Consider the following 18,462-nt stretch of genomic DNA (forward strand, 5'->3'; position numbering starts at 1 on the left):
TCAATCATCAATCGTGCAGTCGTGAATTCAAATGACCAGTTGTCTAGGTGACTAGTTTTTAATTTTTGGATTCTTATACCACTTTTCGTTTTTATTTTTTCTTACATGAAAAAAATATTCATCGCTCCACTATTGTTGTGCACGGCACACACATTGCTTCTCCACGGAACCGTTTCTTCCTCTCACTCTTTTTCACTTTTCTTGCGCGCAAAAAAGCGCCACAAAATTACGTATATGAGAAAACTAAAAATAACGAAAACATGAAACACAATCAACAAAACAGAAGACGATGAACACAAGAGATGCGCAGCAAAACAACAATCGTCCTCCACAAGATATGCTAAATTTCATGCGCTGCTTCTGTATGACCACACACACACACAACACGTACCATATCTCTCTCTTTCGCTCTCTCGCTCTGCATCTCGTTATTGTTTCGTAACTACAAAGTTTAATTGGTCGAAAATGTACACCCATACTGTTATATAAATAATAGCTCTATAAACAGACAAAAGATGCAGCACGTGCGAAATGCTACGAAAAGCGGAAGGAAGAAACTGCTTGGAGTGTGGTGAATAATGCTTCGCGCGCGCTGATGTACCCCTTTTTTCCTTGCGTATCGCCCCGTTAGCTAAAAGAATAATTACAAAACAAGTGTTAGAGCTAACAGAATAACAGTGACTTGGGAATCTTTCACCTGCCGCAACAGCAACACGTGGTATTCTTTTGTTTCTTCTTGTCACAAAAAATCCTTTCTTAAGACAAAGTTCTGTTTCCCTGTTCGCCCTTCCATCACTCTCCCAGTGCCTGTGTCGCTCGTTTCTGTCTCTTAATTCGCTAGAGGTCTCCACCTTAATTACTAGACACCAGAGTTTTGCTTGCCTTCTACTTTTGAACTTGGCAACTTTTACCTATTTGTTTTCCACTTCTCTATGTTATTATGTCTATTTGTTCTGTGTTTCCGATCGCGCTTCATATCACTCGATGTTCACGCGCCTATGTGTGTGTGAGTGGGTTCTTCTTCATTGAGTGGCGCAGCATTTTGATGTGGTTTTACTGTAGCTCCCAGTTTTATTTGGTCTGGAATTGTGACAAAAGAATAACAAACACCCGGATCCGAACATCGAGGCAAGTCGCGGTTCAATTAAGTTAATAAGAAACTATCTGTCAGCAAACCTTTGATTGAAGTGGAAAAATGTAATGAACTTGAATGCAAACTGAGCGATGATCTTTCTACTTTTCTGGCGGGGCGCGCTGACCAATGGACACATTTTCCGTGTAAATACAAGCTCTAGGAAAAATATATTTTAACGAAGCTCATTAACTAATAATCAACTAAAAAGAGGAGACTAGCCTAACATGCTTCGCTTAATGATTTGTTAGTTCTAATTTCATCCTCTTTCACTATTATAGCTGTCGTAAAATTTAATTCGATCTATTTACACGCGCAACCACACACACTCACACACACATCACACACTGACCCCGAAGCTATCACAAGCACACGAACGCGAGCTGCTGCAGGTCATATACTACACCACAATTACGCATGCTTACTTTCCACAGGTCAAGTGTGTTGCCTAATTGTGACCGAACAACCGAAGAAAATATGTTCCAATCAGTGGATCCCATACTCGTACACATTGTCGTGCTGCACCATCTTTGAAAATGTCGTTGCGTATTGTCGTCGATTCGCAAAAAAACGTTAGCATCAGAACTCGTTTAGAAAAAAGTGTTTTCAACGATGACTTCAAACCAAGTAAATTATTCCAATATTGTTCAGAGTTTCATGAAGTACCCATTTTTGACCAGCAGACACGACCGCCGGTCAGTCTGATTTTACTTTACGCCGCAAGCCAATCTGCGCGCTGCTTTTCATGCCCTGCGGACAGGCTGGGGTATTGATAAATGGTTAGTAATTCCAAAATATCGATGAATCTTCGATGATCCTCGATGAACTTTCGCAGCCCTCGCGCTTCTATATAGGATCATACCAATTGTTTCCCAGTGCGACAGAGACATTCCTTGGTTGCCACTGCTGTCGAGAGCACCACCAGCGACCATCACACAACAACCGCAGATAAAGGAGCGTTTAGGAATCCTATCATTTAAAACATAGAAAATCAGTTCTATCCCACGACTCCTTTTGCTATTTCGCTCCACGCACTTACACAAATAAGCGCACACGCTTTTACCAATCTATTCCCCATTTCCCGACGCGGTGTTTTATAACCATTTGCAGTATCTAGCTTACTATTTTCTGTACAAGTTTTCTCTACCAGTTTCTATTTCGATCGTTGCGCTGATCGACGAAACAGCGCGTAACCAAAATGGGGAGCTTCTGACTGCTGTGTCCGTGTATTTGCAATTTATTTTCAAGTTCTTTCTGTTCTTTCGGTTCTCCCTCCTCCTCCACCTTGCTCTCACAGCAGAAACAGCACAACTGAGTCTCGTTACTAATGCACGCAACCCAAACACACGCGCACAAAACGAACCTGAACGCAATTGCATCCCGCTGTTGGTTGCTCGCATGACGATCAGCTGACACAAAGAGCATCGTGCTTCATTGAAAATCTAATTCTATTAATTTTAGTACCTTCGTCTTCGTCTTCGTTGCGCTTTCCCGAGAGCCTCTCTCCGCCAGCCCGGCTTCGACGATCTGCCCAAACGGGACTGGCTTGCAGCAACCATGCCACAACCACCGTCATCAACACGATCGATCACTTGAGGTAGGCTTTGTAAAGCATCTGACTTCGGCAGCTTTCCCGCTCCTGCTCCATGTAGAACAGCATATCACGCAGATTCACTCGCTTGATCCGTGGCCGCAGCGGGGTGGGCGTTTTCCCACTCAGTGACCCAATACCAGACACTCCCGGCTGGCGAATAAAAACAAAAAACAATCAGAACCTTCACACCGCTCGCTCCGGCATATCATCACTTACGGTGGCAGATGTGGATGATCCTTCCTCTAGCTTCGGTTTCTTCCGCGGACCAATGGCTTGCAGGGCGGTAAGGTTAGCATCCCGTTGCCGCAGTTCCTCCATTTCCGCTCGCTGCATTTCCTTTGCCTGCAGACACGAAAAGCAATTCCAATGTTAGCCGCCGTGCCCAAACTAGCGCTACACTCTCTCCCGTCTGTCCTTACTTTCGCCTTCAGTTTGGCTTGCTCGGGATCCTCGGTTTTCGAGCGGGATTTGGCCGCCCGCATTAGCATCTCGCGCTCCTGCTCCTCGTGGCGCTTCTGTTCCGCTTTGTCCAACTCTTCCAGAAACTTTATCTGTCCTCTCACATCCTTCGTGACTTCGTACCGTGGATCAACCTGCACAGGAAGAGGCGCACCAGTCAAACTCCACAATCCGAGATGGCCGATGGCTCTGCAGCTGGGATACCGTACCTTAATAATATCTATCCGATGCTCCGCGACGATGGCAAGCTTTTCGACGACGTTCTTGAGGCGCTCTTGACAGGCGTGCGATATTAGTACCGCCACCTCGTTGCTCGGCTCCTCAAGACCGTGGCGGGCGATGATGGTGCGTATGCGCGACTGAAGCGCCGGCAGGTGCAGAAACACCTCGTCCTTGCACGACCGGATCTGCGTGCCGACGAACTCGGTAGAACCGAGGATTCGCTGCGTTTCCTCCGCCAGATTGACGCCCCCCATAGCGGCCACATCGTTGATGTCGTCCTCGCCGTACATGGACGCGTGGTGATGGTAGAACTGCGACTGTGCCGATGCTCCCGCCCGCTTGCTCACTTCCTGGTCCGTACCAGCGCCGCCGCCCAATGATGTTGCCGCGGACCCGCTCGCTTTCTTTTTGGACGCCGCTGATCCGACCCCCGAGAGGTTCTGCGATTTGGCGGTGACAATTTTATTAATCGTAAGGCTAGGTGCTGTCGCCGTTCCGCCACTACCACCACTACTCGCGGATGTGCTGACCACCGTCGTTGCCTGCTGGTGGTGATGGTGTTGCGAGGTGGTGGTAGTGGCAGTGCCAGTCGCAACCAGGTGTGCACCACCGATCGAAGCCCCTGCTGCCACCAGCGTCGTAGCAGCGGTCACTGAGGGCGAAGAACTGACAACGACCGTGGCCGCTACGGCACCACCGCCGGTGACACTACTCGCACCAAACCCCGCCGCAGTCGCTGCCGCGGACGTCAACGTCAGCGCAGGCATGGTCTGCGCTCCGCTCACCGCCGAACTTCCACCGCTACCGATAAGAGATGCGCCCGATGCGGACACCGGTTGCATCGGAGGCGGAACCTGGTTCAAACTAACCACCACGTTCCCTCCGCCGGTAATTGCTGTCACTTGTTTAACCTGTGTCGCCGACGAGCCCGAGGCGGCGGCCGCAGCGGCTGCTGCCACCGCCGCTACCGAGGCCACCGGTGCTTGGCCGCGGATTTGATTAACTTGCGTTTGAAGGATCTGTTTGCCTGCCGCCGCCGTCAACGTCGTCCCACCGACCGACGTAACGGTACGCGACGTGACCGGCGTCGTGGTGCGTATCTGCAGGGTGGCCCCCGTGCGCGTTATCGACGTGCCGGAAGGTGCACGGATCTGGTGGCCAGAGAGGGAGAGAGAGCGACAAGTTGCCCGTCACACCGAACCGAACGCAGCATCGCGCGGATGACGATTCGTGAGAAAATGAGCATCCAACGGGCCAACCATAGACATGGACACGAGGGATGTGAGACAATGTTGTGGTACAAAAGTGAATGGGAGGGAAGAATTTCCGTTTTCGTCCACACGCGGGAATCGAATGGGAAGAGAAGAGATGTGAAGGAATAAAACTGTTACTGACGATCTCGTATCTTACTAGTAATTGGGGAAAAACACGGTGGTGCAGCAAGGAGGCAAATGTTTCGACAGAAAACCGACGCGCGAATCGCAAGAAATCTTAAACCGGAGAGTCGGACAAATTTGAAACCGCCGGAGAACCAGTAATTCGGTTCTAAGCCCTTAGTACTCTATATCTAACTTTGAACGAATCAGGCGCGATATTTTTTTGTATGTTTACAGCGTTAAATGCAAAGACTTCAGACTGAGGGAAACAAGTTCCCAGTGCAATAGAATTGCACACTGAATTTCAATTTAATTAGCTCTAATAAAATAAGTTCTTTCCAAATTTCAAGTATACATAATTTGAACGACAAAAACTTGATCTGTGATAAAAATGGTAGAAAAATCAAACGATGTTATGCTTACTCGTGACTAGAAAACTACAACAGTACTCTGCGTCGCGGAGCATCTTTTCGGTCCGCGTTTTTAAGACATAATAATGTTCAGGCACTAAAAATACTCTGCGCCCGTTTGTAGGGTGACAGCAATCGAAAGGCTTCCCAAAGTTCGCGTCGCACGTCGCGTGTAATGGTTTTCATCGAAACATTGCTCACCTGCAACAACAACGGCATCCCCGGTCTTTTGTTGCACATTTGCAGTACCGAATCGTAGCCCTTTTGTAGAGAAGAGCTCAACGTTCGCGTATCCGCGTTTGGATAAATGTTCCATACAGCAGTAGAGAAATTTAGTATTGAATAAAACAAAACTATAAAAGTGTGTACAAACTAAACAAAACTAATTTCAAAAGAAAACGGGAATTCAGTTACAAGCCATACGATATAAGATATAGGTGTTTGTCATGCATCTGGGGTAACGAAATTAGTATATTGAACAATAGGAAGTAGTATCGCGCGGGGTGGTAAGTGGCATGAATTATCAGCATCTTACGCTGCATTAAATAAGGAGCGCGCGCAGGTAGCAACAAAGCATGTTTTGTCTCTTGTTTGCTTCGCAATAAAATACAGATCCAGCACCACGAGTTGATTTGTATGCAGTAATAAGTATAATATAGGGAAGGTGTGATAAGATGACTGGTCAACTTCAAAGCGGGAGATTACGTTTGAATGTTTAACATTTTATCTTTCCAGCAACCAATTTCGGGGAAAATCTATTCCAGACTGTCCGTTTTTTTTTGTTCTCTCCAAAAACTACTAAATCAATTTCATTCAACATTCCAAAACTACCTAAAACAATAACTCCCAACAGGAAAGATAAAACAACAACAAACAAACTTTAGTCGTTTGTATGTAACGAATAAAATAAAATTAAAAAGAAGCAATTTTTACATTCATAAATATCTCTTGAAATGGGTAAAAAAATATAGTTTTCCATTCGTAACGCCTAGTTAAGAAATAGCAGCAAGTAACAGGTAACAGCAATTATCGGAGGGTGGTAGGGAATACACAACAACCAGGAATTTCAGACGTCTACTACACTACTCTAGTAGATGCGGGAAAAGAATTAGGAGCGGTCTCAGAAGTAAAAGTAAACATCGTTGGTAAAACGGAATGATCAGAGAGCGAAATGATCAACCGATCATTGTCGATAAAAACAAAACTCAGCTCCAGCGTCAGTAGCCCCACTTGAAATTTAGTAACAACAAAAATCAGTGTAGATATTACTACAAAAGATTTGAAAATATTTGAACATGATGCAGTAGTAGTAGCAGCGTAAAAAGTGTGGAGCAGACCATCCTTTCGACCAGACAGCAACACAAGGCGGCGGGCTTCGATCGTGTGAGACTACCTTTAGTGATCAATATAAACAACCAGCAGAGCTTCTTGGTCATGTGTGGGGTATTTTGTGAAAAAGTTTAGCCAAGCGCCGTCTAGTGCCACAAATTACTTCTAATGAATGTTAGCTAATGATAAGTGTTTAAAAGCACCATACTTTACATAGACTATCAGAGACTATCAGACTGTATCAGACGTTGCTTCACGTTCAATTGAAGGTTGACGGACAAGATCGATCAAAGCAAAAATAAAGTTATTATTTTGTTTCTAGTTCCTAAAACAATTTATGATTGTGACCGAATAGATCACAGTTGATTGGACTAATCTGACAGATATATCCTTAGGATGTGGTGCTCGGTTTGCAATGAACCGATTTTCTAAGTGCCCCAGAACGCTAACAACAGTGTGGATAACACAGATTGGTGCTAAATTCGTGTAGCAAAATATAAGTTCTTAAATACGTACGCACAGTACTGGAAAGCGTGATACCGAAAGGACATTAAAGTGAGAGATTGTTCTCTGGTACTCTGGGTGTGTGGTTATGAGAGAACTCATCGTAATACGGGGTTTGTAATACTAATCATACAGCGGTGCAGTAGCAGGTAAGGATGATAGAAGGGAAACTAGTGGCAATACTCGAGGTAGTAGCGGTGGTAGTAGTAGTGGTTGTTATAGTATACGCATCAGGAAGAAGAGCATAAATCAAACAAAAACCGAAACAAAGTCCAAAGTTTACAGCAAACCAAATCATATCGTTGGGGAGTTCCAAGCTACCGCCAACGACCAGATAAGCCAAAAAGACAACATTGGTAAACGAAAGGTCAAATAATAGGAGAACGAAATAAAACACCCGAACAGACACTACTAAATTTCTCTAGATACCTGCTGAGCGGAGGAACTGAACGTAGCATTCCCACTCACCGGTAGCAAGGCGGGAGGTGTTGTGGAGATGGTTTGCGGTAGCTGCTGCTGACTCGTCTGCACGATCGTCGTGTGGCCAATGGTCGTCGCGTTTGGTCGTATCTGCTGGGCCGTCATCGTTGTCCGTGGAGGTCCAACGATCGTGGCCCCACCTCCGGTTATCGTCGTTTGCTGCTGCAGCGGCGTTTGTATTCGCACCGGGGCCGCCGGTCGGATGGTGGTTTGACCGATTCGCGGTACGGTCGTCATTCCCGACTGCGATGTTAGCATGCGAATCTGCGTCTGACCGACCATACCGCTCTGCGACACAATCGTCGGCGCTACGGGCCGTATTTGGGCCTAAAATATCAAATGATGCGTCGTTAACATAGTGGCATAGTAGTGAGGGGGTACCTTCTCTAGTGGCGGCGTTCACACTTACGGGAATTTGGGATAAGGCGGTGCCAGCGAAAGCTACTGATGCCGAGGGTGGGTTGATACCTTCAATCGTAATCTCTTTAGTTACTAGCGATTGCCGTAGCAGTGGTAGACTTTTCTGTGGAGCAGATTCGTCGCAAACGATAAGTTGCGCGGTCCCGTATGAAGGTTACGAACGTTAGCAATTTACCTTTAAGAAACCAATTAAGCAAGGCTGCGGACTGGCGTTCAGTAGCCGCTCGAGTCGCTCACAAAACTCCGCCGGATCCACGTTCGCGTCCACCAGCTCCTGTATCAGGGTTCGCACATTCTGCTCCACCTTGGCCGGTTCGCGCTTCGAGAGCTCGATCAAGTTGGTCAAAAACTTGCTGCACTTTTCTTTGGTATTATCTAAGGAGTTTCGCTGCTGCGGTGTAGGCGTAGCTGCCGGCGTGGTCGTAGTCACGACGACGGTCGGTTGCTGCGTCTGGTGCTGGCCACCACCAGCCACGGTGTGCTGCTGCTGCGTAGCAAGCATCGGCTGCGCCGACGAGTGCGTAATGGTGATATTTTGCTGGGCCGCCAGAGCCGGTACCGGGGCCACCGAAGCGACCGGAGTTGGTTGCGTTGAGATGTAGCTCGCCGGCGCCGTCGTGATCGACTGTGAGCTTACGATAATCGCGCCGGAACCGGATGAATGCGTCTGCTTGATGGATGGGATAAAGAACAAAACAAAATAGAGAACATTATTGAACATTTTTCGCTCAATTTTTGAAAAGCGCCTTACAAGCACATCATATCGAGGTGCTAACTAAATGCTCCTAACGCAAGCGCCCCGAAGGGTAAGAGTATTACCGACATTCATCTTTTTTTACGCAATCGAAAGTTCGGAAAGTTGAAAAGAAATCCTAAAGGCAGGAAACATACACTATGGCCTAAGTGAACGATTATATTGTCAGGCAATGGAAGACGCTATAGATAAAATGGAAAAAGGACGTCCACAGCAACATAATAACAACGCTAGTGTCCGCGCACTCACACGATTGCCGGAACGCGAAAAGGCACAGATTATTGCAAAACATGACCACCAAATTAAACTGAAGAAGAAAAAAACATGTGGAATGCAAAATATGATTTGATAAGCAAAAAGCACTTCCTCTTTGGTCTAATCAAATAGCACCTATTTTTGGGGAAATCGCTCCGCCTTTTCTGTTAACGTTACGTATTAAACGAATTAACGTACAAAACCAAACCATGCTTTTTTTGTAAAGAACATCTCTAGTATAAATTTTAAAATCCATCCTTAAACATTCTCAGTGGAGATTGAAAATATACACGCAGAATTCGAATCGTCTGGGACAATCATTTGGCGTGGCCTTGGTGGTCCGAATTAAATTAAAACCACAATTCATAACTAAACACCATCAAACAAGAATTGACAAGGGATTTAGTTTGAAGTACTTCCGATTTTGTCATGTTTACTATTGAACCGTTAAATGTTTGAATTTAGAAGAGTCGGACGCTCTGTTCTTTTTGGTAAAAAAAAACCTAAAACAAGTAGACATAAAAATCACATTTTGTAAGCAGAAAAGAACACAACAACGTGATAAAAACCTAAGAAGTGTACGTTCCTGGACTTGTTCTCTTGATCAGAAGAGAATCAATCTTCGATTTCTGTCCAACATGAAAGCAAAGGAAATTGTGCATTCCGCTGAACAACTGAACAAAACTAGACACAAAATTTAAAAAAATCTTCTAACAAATCATCAAACAGTCAATAGCACGAAATGAGAAGAAGGGTTTCGGAAAAGAGAGGTAACTTAAAAGATACCACAATGGAACTGAAGGAAAACAAAAGGTATTCATCGAACAAGATCGCAAACGAATAGTGGAGTTTGTTTTCTTGGTAATTACATTTTGCTTCTGTTTCCCCTGTTGCGTACTGGTGACAATGGTCTTTCGGAGGGCTAATGGTGGACCGGTAAACCTACTTACAGCTGGTACAGTTTGCAACCGTATCGTTTGATTGGCGGACGATGCCGTCAGATTGGCGGGTGTGATTTGTGTTCCGGTCGGGGCCGGACCAATCCGGAGCAGCTGGAACTGGCCTTGTTCATTCTTCAGTAGTAGCGTCGAGCCTTGCTGTCCTTGAAGGGCACTTAATGTGATCTGCTGTGAAGTTGGTGTTTGGTGATCATTCGTCCCCAGGTTCATCGTACGCCACAGTGATTAGCAGGATCAATGAAGAGAGACGATGGATGGATGAAAAAAAAACGATTAGTTTCACTGGTATTGTGTTTCCCGCTTTCGCTACTAAACAAAGTTAGGACAAGAAGATAACGATTATAAGCAATCACATCCCAATGTTAAACGAAAACATAAATCTATAATTATTTCCCTTTAAATGGCAATCATTAGACGAGAAGGCTAGTACAATGGTCCCCTGTGGGGCCTTTACATAAACCTATTCCAGGAGTAACCGAGGTTTGCGAAATTAGTTAAAAAGCATTATGGCCCAAGACACAAAAAAACGATAAATGACGGTTCACAATAAACCCAACCCATCCTTGTGTGGTGCAGCACACCGCAAAGCATAAAAAAGCAAAGCATAATTCGTAAACTGAGGTGTAAGAAGCGACATGATAAATTTACAATTGAACACAATTTATGCGCTTATGCGTTTGATATGTCTTAACTTTGGCGAGTCACGAAACAAAGAAATGCCAAACGAAAAGCAACTAACGAGCAACATAAAAGACAGCATTCTGATGGAGAGATCGCCAAACTTTCGTTTTGCCTTAGCCCAAATTACACATTCACAAAACATACAGAAAAATCGCGCCAAGCAGAAGCAGCAACAAAGACTACGCCATTATAAGATACAACAATGCACAAATCCACGATTTTACGTCTGACGAAACTGATAGAAAACAGATGATCAACGAAAACAAACAGAAGCCACGTACACAAACACAAAAGCAATATTCCCACGAAAGGACCGCAGCGGCACGGATTGCTGGCTGCGTGTGGGGACTTCTAATTGAAAACGCAGTATAATGAAACATAAAATTAAATAGTATGCACAATAGTTTTCAAACCAAGGGATTCTAATGCTTATTCGAGTAACTCTAACTAACGGGTAATAATAAGGGTAAAAAAATGTTTTGATTCTTACAGCGCTTGCGTTTGGTGGTCTAGTACTAACTATTGGCTGGCTACCAATGACAACTCTAGGTGATACAGCGGCAACAGTTTTTTGCTGTGCTTGTGAGGGTTGTGCGCCAGGTCTAACATTTACAATTTGTACACCCGGTAAACCGACTATGTTTGGTGTTGCCTATGGATTGTGAGGTGTAAAATGTGATTAGTTTCCCGAATTCACTCGCGAACGTATTGTCTTCATCTACTTAAAAAGGAGGAGTCACTCCAATCAAACTAACCAATCTAGCGCCCTCAGGTGCATCCCCCCCCTCGGAAGCAACTCACAATCAGGTACATCAGGTACAAGACACGGGATAAAATAGCTTTGGGTTTTCTAGTGCTTCATTTCGGAGTAATAGCGGTCAGTTGCGTTTACATTACTTAAGAAGAGTGATGTGATTTGACCATCGGGACCGAAAGCCGAGGTATCGCGGCATCGTAAAGAAGCGCGAAGAAAAGGTTTCGCTATCTAACATCACCGTAATAATTCAAATGCATAACCGTAATTGTCGTGAAACAAAACGCGACACGGGGCATTGAACTTGATCCAATCGCTTTCCAAGGTCGATGACATTTAGTCTGGATTCCGATGACAGGTTCACAGAAGAAAGGATATAAACCTGCTCGCCACATGGTCCGCGCGCCAAATTTCCGCCCGATGGCCATTAGAATCAGCTGCGATTCCCGTTGTTGCGTGTGAGGTAGGCAATTCAAGAGGAAAGTAAGAAGCTCAAGAACACCAGCACCAACACTACGAAACGATATCAAAACCGAACGTTCTCTTTCTCTCTATACATCTCTCTTATTATTTTTCTCTGCCCAGCTCTCTTCGCCACAAGAACGAGAGATGAAATCCACCATTGATAATTCCGTAGTAGACAAATGCTTGTTTTTGGTGAGCAGAGCGCGGTTGTGTGATGTGTCGATAAACATCGCGGAGCGATTTCCGTGGGATAACCAGTTTCAGTGCGTGATTCCCGTACGCTGCGAGAATCTTGAACCTTCGGGCACTCCTTTCCGAGCCCATCCGAGGACAGTGTTACGTCAATCGGCCCCAAAATTTGCCAACCGTTTCGCCAAGCAACCCGCATCCTTGCAACTAAAAATCTCATTGAAAAACATCGGTTCATCCAGCGACGTGCTATTTGGTGACTGAAATATGGGTCATCTGTGACACAAACGCACACAGAGAGCCAGCACAGTGTAGCCGCCGGTTCCTTTTTCTTCGGCAGTCCTGCCCCCGTAACGTCGAAGCGACGCAGGAAAGTCACGACACGTCAAATGAGGTCACATAAAAAAGCTCACAAACAATTGAAATAACGCAGAAGGGCCACAAGCACCGCACAGGCGTAAGTTACACCTCCCATTTATGATCGAAATGTGAATTTCTTTGCCGATTTTCTCTCTCCATTTTTGAATACAACAAAAACACACTCGCCAGTGAATGTATCACGCAGGAGACTGCGCAAGGTGAATAGGATACTTTAGATGGTTAGATTTCTTAGTTGCACTTCTTAACGGTATGACCTTCGCTACATATTGTTAAACCTTTTAGGCTATAATGGTTTGAAAGATCTGGAATCTAACGCAGATGTTCGAAAATGTTTTTTTTCCGATAAGCGGATAGCAACAGGTTGTCTTTTTCCTGGACCCATCGGCCCATCTGAAAAAAATGGCTCTTTTGGTGCATTCCGATTGTCCCTCTCGTGATATTTCACAGCGCGTGACTTGAAGTAATCGTGAAATTGGGATTTGTTTTCCATTCTCCTTTCTTTTGCAACAGGTGGTTCGTAGGCTTTCGGAGGCTATGGAAAAGTCATTAAGGATGCAAACTTCGCACGCTTTTCCTGCATCGAGAAGGCATTGCACCTTGCTCACGGCTTGCCGTGCCGTGATACGGTCAAAGTTTTCACACACGATACACGATCAGTCGCACGATCATATATTATATGACCACCGTCCGCGTCGAGAGGATACGCGGCCAACGACGATGCTTTGGCTCTCTTCAATCCCCCACTTGTGTCGCTTGTTGCTCTTTCACTCACGCTTAGAGTCGCGCTTCCTTTTCATCTTTGCGTAAGTAACAGTCATCACATAAAACGCACACTCTCGCCCCAATAATCTTGTACCATTTTCCCGAACCTAGCCCGAACGCTGCTGGTGTTGGTAATGTTTACATCCTGAGCCACTCCCGGCAGCAGCATCGGCCCATCTGAACAACGCTGGAGAGATAAAACGTCACACTGACAGATTGTAGTTCGATTAACGAAGGAAGCCGGGTCAGACGGACGTATCTCAGTAGGCATATACAGATCCGTTTCCACCTGCACGCCGTTCGAGGGAACGTTGTCCGAATTTAACCGCACACAGCACGCACACCCGCCCAAAAAGGGGCTCGTCCATTGATTAGAGACACAGTTTTCGTACAGCCAAAAGGGTCCGGGGGGTATTAGTGGGAGAAAATGGGTCGATTAACGGGCACCATAGATCGGTTAGTGAACAACCGGCGGTTAGAGCTGGCCAACAATTTGGCACAATCGTTAAGGACAAAATGCTTATTCACCGTAAGTTTGGCGCGAACGATTAGAACTCAATTATCTTCAACCAAGAGAAAAAGGGACACACGGGGGAGGCGCGGGAGCGCGCACACACAGCCACACAAACGCACATTAGTACACGTTCTACAGCGAAACCGATATGCAGAAAACTTGGTTTACCTGATTGTTCATCGGCTTCGAAACCGTCACGATGCCCGGCGTGCCAGGATTCATGACCGCGTTGGTTTGCTGGTTTTTGATTATTAACGTTGGCGCCGGCTGCCCGGCACCGCCTACTTGCTGCTGCTGCTGTTGGAGCGTCGCCGTCGCTTTGCCGAGTTGGCCGCCGAGGCTGGTCGTCTGAATCAACTGCGGCTGCTGGGACATCGAAATGGTCCCGTTGGGCAACCCGGACTGGGTGAGCGTCACGCGATTGTTGTTCATATTGAGCACCGCCGGTTGCGGACCGCCAGCAGGATAGACCAGCTTCACAGGCTCATTCTTTGGCATATTCGACGCCGTTTGAAGCTGCTGATGGTTGCTACTGCTGAAAACGATGGTTCCGCCGCCGCCTCCGATGCTGCTGGCCGACGTTGTCAATACTTGATGATGGAGATGATGGCTCGGAGGAACGCTGAACGGCGGAGGGGGCTGCCCCACGGTGGACACAGTGTGGCCACCCGGAGGCACGACGATCTGGTGGCTGATGATGTTGATGTTTCCTCCTCCTCCTCCGCCGGTGGAACCTCCGCCACCAGCAATCACCGTGGAGGAAACCGTGTTTCGCGGATGTTGCGATTGCTGCTGCAGGCTAACGCTGCCTGGCAACGACACCACACCACCACCGACCAGCTTGATGGTGGGCTTATTAGCCACCGTTGGGGTCGTTATCGTACTACTGTTCACACTAGCGTTCACTAGAAACGTTTTGCCAAGGTTGTTATTGGTCGTAATAGTATTGTTGTTGTTGTTGTTGTTGTTGCTGTTACTGACGTTCACTGCTGCATGGGACACTATGATTTCACCATTCGTAACGGGGCCAGCGTGGTGGAGGCCAGCGCCACCGATGTCGGGCTTGCTGCTTTGGGACTCTTGGTGGTGCTGCGGAACGGCGACGTGGGTTTCAGTGGCCGTCGTAGTCGTTGCTGCCGTGGATGTGCTGCTGCTGCTGGTTGTTGCCGTACCGCCATTTGACACGATTGCCGCCGCGGCCGCTGCTGGTGCACTAGATTGATTTTTCACGCCACTCCCGTACGCACCGGGTTTGCCAACGCTCCCGACTTGTTGCACTAGGTCCGCGTTCACGTCCAGCTGGTTTTCCAGTGTACCGACGATGGCATTCACCGCAGATTCATCGACGTCTGATTTAAGAGCTTCTTCCAAAAAGTTGGCAGACGCCATTTTCTGTTGAAAACCCACGGCCCATTTTTAGTCGAACACAACCACCGACTGGCCTATCTGGCGCTATTTCGACAGAGTTCCGTCGTCGAGCTGTCATCGGGGCACTCACGCTCGCTCCCATCATCAATCGGCGGGCACCTAGCGATAGCTGTTTACGTCGCTGATCATTTCATTTTCCAGCATTACTGGATTTGGCAAATTCGCAACAAGCCTGCCGAAAAAAAACGCCACTTTCCCAATAAAGAGATTTCGCCAACTTCGCTCAGTTGCACTCATATGCGGCGTCTCGCTTCTCTCGTCGCACAGGCAACACAAACACACACACACACAGCTTGAAGTTCCAGCTCAAACTCACGACAAGACACACTAGCGCTTCGTGCTTCGTAGCGGATTCTTTGTCGAACTGCGTACACTTAACCCTTCTGTACTGCTATCCAACAGTATAACAGGGGTAATGGTGCGTTACACTGCGAAAAGAAATTAAGCTGGTCCGTGAGAAACACATGTTAACGACAACACGAGGGTAACCGTCTACTCAATATCACTGAAGGCGCAGTAAAATTGAAAAGTTTTTACATAATATCGCGTGAAGCCGCGCTCAAAAGCCCTGTCCACGGATGCCAGCTCGCTCTGTCGTCCCCTATGTGGGAAAATATTTTTTGGAATGAAACACAGCACCAGGCGGGCCCCTTTGGTTACCGGACTCTTGGCAGCACTGCACCGTAAAGGCTTATCGCGGGCTTCTCGTTGTCATGTTTCTTCTCCCTCTTTTCGTCATTCTCCCGCAAGAGTGGCTACTCACGCAGAGGGGCTACTCAATTTGTCGGTTGCCACAAAACGAAGCCGTTGGAGAAACGGAGACAGAGCACTTGGAAAACACACGCAAAACTCGTATTTCTCCGTATCTTGCCTTTAACGCACGCACACCAGAACTTCTCAACTCTCCCGCCAATACTTCACCGGGCGCACATTTCTTCGGCAACAACGCTCATCGCTCAACAGCTTGCTTCGTTCGCTGGTTTTCCTATCGTGCCTTTCGCTCTCACCAACGCCCAACGGAGCGGCGCTGAGTACGTGTTGTTCTCCCTCCGAATGCCCCTCCGTACCCCCTGACAACGTTTGCAGCCGGCTTGCTCTCACTGCAAGTCGTAGAATCGGTGCCCTATGTGTGTGTGTGTGGCTTTCGACAGAGCCAAACTCACTCCAAGTGAGCAAACTTTGTCCATCTCACTCGCTCGCTCGGAGCACGCAGCCGGATGCTCTCGCTCTCCCAGGCACTTGAGCCGGTCGGAAGCCAACGCCACTCTCTCTCTCTCTCCCAGAGCCGTCGCTCACGTTGCAATCGATTTGCTGTGTGGCTTCGCCATTCCGGATAACCACGACGCGATGACGCGACGTCGTCGCCCGCAACCCACGAACGGCGGACCGCGGCCGGAACCAGCGGAGCTAAAGCAAAATCACCATGAATTGGTCGGCAAACTCCGGCAAGAAAGAAATGTTTCACTCCGACCCTCTGAATGGCCGCGCCTTGCCTCCTTCTACAATGTCCGATTTCCAACACATTTTCAGTCGTTTTTGAAGCACAATCGAGCAATTCCGAGCTCGCCGATTGAGTTCGGGGATCGTCTTACCACAAATCAATCGATCAAATCAATGGAAGAAACAAAGGCGTCGTCTCGGGCTTTCGCGTTTCCTACGGGTGAACAGACGCTTCGTCTGCAGTTTCCTACAACAAATAAATCAGTGTAAGGACATGAAGATTCAAGACCCCTCCCCTAATGCGAAGCCGCCGCCGCCGTACGAAAGGAAACGTCCTTCGTCGCCACTGGCCACTTCCGTCCCGCTGCCAAGCAAGCCAAAGTTCCAGCGGATAGCAGCAGAATAATCCTTCCAGGACCTTGCGCGATTCTTTCCAAACGCGCACACACACAGTGATACACAAACGCACGCTTGCTCCTGTACGCGTACGTTGGCGGGTAGCGATTTCGTGGGAAGCAAACCGAGGTCCAGTTCCGCACCCCTTCGCTGGCTAATGGCGGCTTTACACCACGATTTGCTTGCGTAGCGACGCTTCACAGTGTTTCAAACGACTCACGTACATTTAGCAACCGCAATAGCACCACTTTTAGGGCCGCGATTTAATGTGCCCCGCCAAGCTCGCCGGATGGTCAGGAGGCAGATCAGTACACACCCGAAACCCCCACAACCGCACGCGATTAAACAAAAACTGAGAATAAGTTGAAGTTGGGCTACCGTCGAATTCGAAGTCACTTTTTTGTTCGAATTCTCATTCTCATCCTCATCTCATTTTGGTTTTTCTCACAAGCCATTTGCACTTGAATTTCGAAATTGTGGAAATTCGAATGGGTGAGTTTCGTGAGTAGCAGAAGAGAACCAAGAAGCGCTAATCCCACATTCCACGCGAGTTCTGATGCAAGATTGCACGCGAATCACGCGCGTTCCTTTGCAATCGCACCATAGCAGTTTTTTTTTCAAATTCACAACACTTGATTATGCTGAGAAATATTATTCGCCGAGCGAAACGATCAATTGTATTTTGAAGAGCTTTTGCAGTTAGCTTGTTTGACGCACAATCCATCAAAGCTGCCTGCCAAAGCTGATGGGGGTGCTGCCTCCACCTCTCCCCACCGCCTCTTGGAAGGGCCCGCCTCCTGCTTAACAACTGTCATTTTCACTCAGGGATGGCTCGCTGTCCAAAACTCAAATTCAAATACTGTTCTCTGAAACAAGACATAGACTATGAGAAAATAGGTAGTCATGAATACGAATGTTCAGCCTGGATTTGTCCCATGGATTTCGAGAATGGAGATAGAAATGAATATGAATATGTCGAACTTACTCTCTAAAACCAACTATCTAGTCAACGCGATCGTTAGCACAGTTTAAGCAAAGTAAAACGCTTTCTAGAAAAAAAATATGTCCCCCGTTTTCATACACCTTGCCCACTGTGCCAGCGGCCGTTGGCTATTCAATAGAAATGTCAAAACACAAAGGAATTCTTGGAACTCGCTCGCAGTTGCAAAAGTGGACTTGGTGAGGTTTGGTGTTAGCTACGAAATAACAAATAATTTGGTGTGATGGCGAATAACGTACGGTACGCGCCACTGGTAAAGCGAAACGAATTCTACCAAGAACTCCTTAAGCCTCAGTATGAGGCCATTTTCGACCCAGACAATTATTCGCCAAACGATTTAAAACAATGCTTCGAAACCTTGGGCGAACAGTTCGGCATCGGCATTGATAATTGCAAATATTGGGTAGGAATGGCAAAATATTGTGCAAAGAAAAAACCAATTTCGTTAAGAACATACGTTGAAGGTTGCCTGCTCCGTCCCTTGCCCTTGCCCGTCGCACCGAAAAAGCGGGTAGTGGTAAAATCGGTAAGTGAGTTGTTTAATTTGTTATACTTTTT

General features: G+C 47.0%; 1 protein-coding gene across 1 annotated transcript; it reads right to left on the bottom strand.

Annotated features, from left to right (window-relative positions):
* Positions 1–145: 145 nt before the first annotated feature.
* LOC128266930 (transcription initiation factor TFIID subunit 4) lies at positions 146–15,029 on the bottom strand. The gene is made up of 11 exons (XM_053003720.1): positions 13,809–15,029; positions 11,066–11,227; positions 9,886–10,059; positions 8,102–8,593; positions 7,916–8,029; positions 7,495–7,833; positions 3,972–4,558; positions 3,395–3,908; positions 3,146–3,319; positions 2,943–3,068; positions 146–2,876 (listed from the first exon to the last, which is right to left on the bottom strand). The coding sequence occupies exons 1-11, from the start codon at positions 15,027–15,029 to the stop codon at positions 2,721–2,723; spliced, it is 4,059 nt and encodes a 1,352-aa protein (XP_052859680.1). The 3' UTR covers positions 146–2,720.
* Positions 15,030–18,462: the final 3,433 nt, after the last annotated feature.

The sequence above is a fragment of the Anopheles cruzii genome, chromosome 2, assembly GCF_943734635.1.
Source record: "Anopheles cruzii chromosome 2, idAnoCruzAS_RS32_06, whole genome shotgun sequence".
Classification (NCBI taxonomy): Eukaryota; Metazoa; Arthropoda; class Insecta; order Diptera; family Culicidae; genus Anopheles; species Anopheles cruzii.